Genomic DNA, 5,359 nt, shown 5'->3' with positions numbered 1-5,359 from the left:
TTATAAACTTATTATAATGTTGTAATCGTAATTGCCAATGTTTACTTTTAATTTAATTCAACGCTATACAATAGAAGAAAAAGCAACGATGAGGAAATTTATTGATTGTGGAAGGTGATGATAAAGCGGGATCATCACATTTTTAATCCATACCGGCCATACTTGAAAAATTAATTTACTTTGTAATACTTACCAAAAATATTATTCAATCTAGTCACGCACGTAAACTTCACATATTTATATTCTAGTGAGTTTGTCCGTTAGGTGAGGAAAATTTAAATTGACTGGGTTAATGAGGAGGTAATGCATTTGCTTATTTTTTTAATTTCATTTAATGCAATAGGATAAGAAAAGGCAACAATGAGAATATTCATTGACTGTGGAAGCCTATGAGAAACCGGGTTATCACATTTTTAATCCATGCGGGCCACACTTGAAAAACTAATGTTACTTCCAAATACTTTACTAGAAATATTATTCAATCTAGTCATGGACATAAACTCCACTTGTTTATGTACTAGTGAGTGACTGTTAGGTGAGAAAAATATAAATTTATTGGCTTAGTGAGAAAATAACGAGCTTGTTTATTTGTTGATAATTCAATGCTATAGGATAGAAGTAAAAACAACGAGGAGGAAATTCATTGACCATGGAAGTCAACGAGAAAGGGGGTCAACACATTTTTAATCCGTGTTGGCTATATAATGTTAATTCGAAATACTTGACTAGAAAGATTATTCAATCAGGTCACAGTCAAGTCATGAATGTAAATGCCACTTGTTTATGTTATAGTGGTTTGACTATTAGATGAGAAAAATAGATTACAATTCAATGAAAGTGAGGAAAATATAAATTTGACGGGTCATGTACGAGACTGTACATGACAACGATACTGTTCTTGTAAGTTCTTGATATCAATTATATAAAGAAACTCAAATTAGATCCAATTAAAATAACTTTTCAATTTTAAACTATCTCGAGTTTGTATAATGAACACTGTTGAAGATCGAGATATAGTTGACTTGTACACAAAAATACGCGATAATCCATACTACTTGGAAGGCCCCAATGAGATGGCATTTGTGGAGCCACCTCTTCATACTGCTGCTTCAGAAGGTCGTACAGACCTTGCTCTTGAAATCTGGAGGCTAAAGCCTTCGCTGGGGAAGAAATTGAACCTTGATGGTCTTAGTCCACTGCACCTGGCTTTGAATAAGGGACACATCGACACTGTGAAACGACTTGTCAAGCATGATCCGGATCTTGTTCGTGTCCCACGAAGGGAAGGGATCACTCTTTTGCATTCCGCAGAGGAAAAAGAGGAAATTGATCTTTTGATTTATTTTCTTCTCATATGTCCACTCTCAATATTTGACTAGACCATTCGAGATGAGACTGTCGTGCATATTGCTGTAAGAAACAACAATTTTAGAGCTTTTATGGTTTTGTTTGGTTGGGCTAGGAGGACCTATAGAACAACGGTGTTCCACTGGAGGGACGAGGAAGGCAATAACGTGATGCATCTTGCAGCATTAACAAACCAACCGATGGTATGTTCGTTTGACTAAATCTCCATTTATTTAACTGAGAATGAATTCCCTTAAATCTCCTTCAATTAACTTTCATCAATAAACTATTTTTTGAAAAATTCTACTTGTACATAATTATTGCACATAATGGTGTCTATAATGTGATGTGGCAATCATCCGGTTGTTGATGTGCAAGTGTGAGATTTGAATTAAAGGTTGGATCTAGTGCCAGAATAATTATGGACACCATTACATAGACAATTATGTAAATGTAGCACTTTGCTTATTCCTTTGTTAAACTTGAAGCTGAACCCATCCAACTGCTAGGAAGCGATGACAGGGCACATGTGAGGTTTATCCAAACCATTGACATTATTGAACCTAGAAATCCCAAGAAAGCACCAAAGCAAAGAAAAAAAAATTTTAATCTAGTTTCATTCTTAGGCCCATTTGACGTAGGATTTTTTGAGAATATATTTTATGAAAAATAATATTTTTGAAAAAATTGTGATTAAAAAGTAAGAAAAAATTATGAATTGACGTGCAAAATTATTTTATTATGAGAATGTTTGATAGAAAATTAATTTGGAGAAAAATGAGCTTTAAAAAATATGTACCATATAAAAATTAAAAGTCCCGCATCCGAGTTGAGATCTACTTTGATGGAGTCTCATATACTAGATCTTCACTCGATTTCAAGGTTTAAAGTACAAATGGATGGTTACAACATTTAATCTTAGTGTGAGATCACTTTTAGAGCCCCAAATTTTCATTGTCAAATGGTCCAAATTATTTAGATATTTGGGAACCTTGGTATAATTCTAATTTTGATAGAATACTGACTGCAAATTTGAGAAGTTTATCCAATTACCCATCTTTAAACTATTAATTTTGACCCTTATGAATAAATTTTGTACTTGTTGACAGTACAAATTAAATTGAATGAGTTTATTGATAAAACAATTACAATCGAATATCAATGTAAATACAATTAATAAATCTTCTCACCTAGCTATGATTTTCGCTTCCTAAATTTACTAGTTTTGATGTTTCAACTAGAACAACAAATTAAATAGCTATTTGAGAGTAAGATATTTGACTTGCATGCCTCTTTCTTCGAACGTGAGAGCATTTATAGATTTCCCTTCAAACATTGGGGATAGTTTGGTCATTTTCAAGTTTTGATAGATGGTGACTCCTTATTGGTTATTTTGTTCCTTAATCGATTAGGAGTCACGCTTCATTCATTTACCCATGTGTTTCTTATTGACAATCTGTAGCCAACTTGCTTATGGAAAATATTTGTGAGTCTTAGGTGAACCTTTTGCATATCGTTCCCTTCGTGTGATGCTTTTCACCTCGCTTATGAGTAAATCTTGTGAGGTGCATTCCTTGGTTCAACAATACTTCCAAGGTCCTTTGGTATTACACATAATTGAACTTTTACTAATGTATAAAGTATGTTTTTATTTTCCAATTTCCAGAATTTTTTTATTAATATTTCTGTTCAAATAGCTATGTGGAATATACTGTCTTAGATAAATATTTATTATGTATGTTGTTAGGATATTAATCATTAATTTTACAGTATAAAGGGATCTTACTCAAATATTCAGCAAACGACTGAGGGAATAAAAGAATAACAATCAAAGGATGGCTTGAAACTCTAGCCGACTAAGTAAAATAAAACATAATAAACTATAATTAAAAGATTATGAAAAAGCAGAACAGGAGATCGAGTTTGTATAACTGATTTATTGAAAATTTCGCTTATTAATAGGCAACCGAGCCTAAAAATTCCATTTTTCCAAAATCTATAATTTTACTTTACCTTTTTTTTTTTGCCAATATTTTACCCACATGAGGCCCACCCATGTTATTATTCTTAAATTTTTTTGTAGAAATTTATTCTGTACACGCAGACTAATTCAAATAACGTTAAGCCCACCTACAAGTTTAACTGGAAACATCAAAATTGTCTCGAGGTCAAACTAAAACTTGATGAGGATTGTGATCATGGTGAAAACTCCATTTACTCAATAGTTGATACTCTTTCAAATTGATATATCATGCAGAAAGCTTATCGATAAATTCGCTTAGTTAAAAATACCGGAAATTAATAAAAATAAATAAAATAAAATGGTTATCATTTTTCTTTAAACCAAATATTGTTTAGTTAATATACATTTGTTCGTTCAGATATAATTTTATAGAACTTCTTGTTTATGGTTTCAGGTTATGAAGTCATTAATCAAGATTGTGCATGTGAATAAGAAGAACTTAGAAGGTAAGACGGCATTGGATATCCTAAATCCTGAAATTGTAGAAGCAAGGAAAATTTTAATAAGCGCAGGAGCTAAAGAAGGTTCATCACTTGTCGATGATGCCACCAGTTGTGAGAATTATTTGAAGTCAACTGTGACGACGAAAGAAGTTTTATTCCAATTTGGTGCTTACCTGGACTACGGCTTGTCAGGAAATATGCAAAACGCTATCCTAGTAGTAGCTGTGCTTATTGCAACTGCTGCGTTTCAAGCCACTCTCTCTCCCCCTTACTGGATTTCTGGCAGTGATACCACTTCTGATACCACTCCTGATCTTCCCAACATCAAATCTGATTATAATGATCTTACTTCAACTTACTTCATCTTCAACATACTCCAGTCGATAGCACAAACAAGTATAATTTTCAACGCGATCGCCTTTGGTCTTGCAATGGGAACCTGTGCAATACTTACACTTGCTCCACTCCACCTGTTTCTCTGGCCATCTCATGTTCTATTTTCCATAAGCTTTGCATTACTGGCATGGGGAATATACCCAGGTATAAGTAGTCAATTTATCCCAGGTGCAGTTGTAGCTGCAGTTGCGGCATTATTCGTACTGCCTATCCTGATAATACTTCCCTGGAAGATCATAGTAATTAAAAGGTACATAAAAGGTGATATCGGCTACGAATACAACCTTGATGAGACGAAATATCTCATTTATGGTAGCACATTTACGAATCAAGGACTCATACTGAATCGGATGGCTAAAAGGAAAGCATCACAATGAAGGTACTGCATCAAATGTTCTGTCATGCCTCACAATCAATATTGCAAAAAGCACATTACTTGATTGGAAGGCCAAGTAAAATTATTTTCAGTTTAAGATTAAAGACGGTAGCATGCATGTAACGTCATCTTAATATGAATTATGCTTTTTCTGTAAGGATCTGTAGTGGTTGATGAAGAAAAAAATAAAATTGTCTCTTATTAGCTTATGATATGCGACTTTCTTCACTTCAGGGACGTATATACGAGCCTGACCGACTGGCCTTTTTAAAAAAAAATAAAAAGTACAACTAAAACAATGGTGATACTAAAATACTAATGATTTCTATTTTTCACTTTTCTGTTTTAGACTAGTTTCCTTTATAAAGTATACATTTTTTGGTCAATGCAATCATTGAGAAACCCGTTTCATCTCAGTACACAATATCTTACTGTTTTAATTTTCACCTGGTGTTTGAGGAAGTTTTTTAACTTTTGTTTGAGCTGTTATCACTTAGCATCTGTTTATACCTCCATTTGGGAAGAATTTATAAAAATGAGTAACGGACAATTGGTTAGTACTCATTGATTCATTGCAATGTGTCATTAAAAAATAAAATTCGAACAATTTACAAATGATTTATGAATTTGGCAAACGGAGGCCAAATTGAAGGGGTTGCACTTATGGGCCATGAGGTTGAAATTCATGGATAAACCAAGTTTGTTATATTCGATGTTGGAGCCAAGATTTTTGGTTCGTGAGGCACTACGGCAGTCAGCAGCATTTCATTAGCT

General features: G+C 33.4%; 2 protein-coding genes across 3 annotated transcripts; both read left to right on the top strand.

Moving 5' to 3' along the window:
• Positions 1-989: 989 nt before the first annotated feature.
• Positions 990-1,395, top strand: LOC111398165 (ankyrin repeat-containing protein BDA1-like). Its single transcript, XM_023025100.1, has one exon. It carries the CDS (start codon positions 990-992, stop codon positions 1,377-1,379), a length of 390 nt encoding a protein of 129 aa, XP_022880868.1. The 3' UTR covers positions 1,380-1,395.
• Positions 1,368-4,742, top strand: LOC111399207. 2 transcript variants are annotated; one of them, XM_023026474.1, is made up of 2 exons: positions 1,368-1,550; positions 3,765-4,742. In XM_023026474.1, the coding sequence occupies exons 1-2, from the start codon at positions 1,440-1,442 to the stop codon at positions 4,584-4,586; spliced, it is 933 nt and encodes a 310-aa protein (XP_022882242.1). In that variant the 5' UTR covers positions 1,368-1,439; the 3' UTR covers positions 4,587-4,742. The 2 variants fall into 2 exon arrangements, with proteins under 2 accessions (XP_022882242.1, XP_022882243.1); XM_023026475.1 differs by having other exon boundaries at positions 1,506-1,547; positions 3,762-4,742.
• Positions 4,743-5,359: the final 617 nt, after the last annotated feature.

The sequence above is a fragment of the Olea europaea genome, chromosome 8, assembly GCF_002742605.1.
Source record: "Olea europaea var. sylvestris chromosome 8, O_europaea_v1, whole genome shotgun sequence".
NCBI classification, from domain to species: domain Eukaryota; kingdom Viridiplantae; phylum Streptophyta; class Magnoliopsida; order Lamiales; family Oleaceae; genus Olea; species Olea europaea.
The sequence above is the reverse complement of the archived record's forward strand: the minus strand, read 5'-3'. Positions and strand labels throughout refer to the sequence as shown.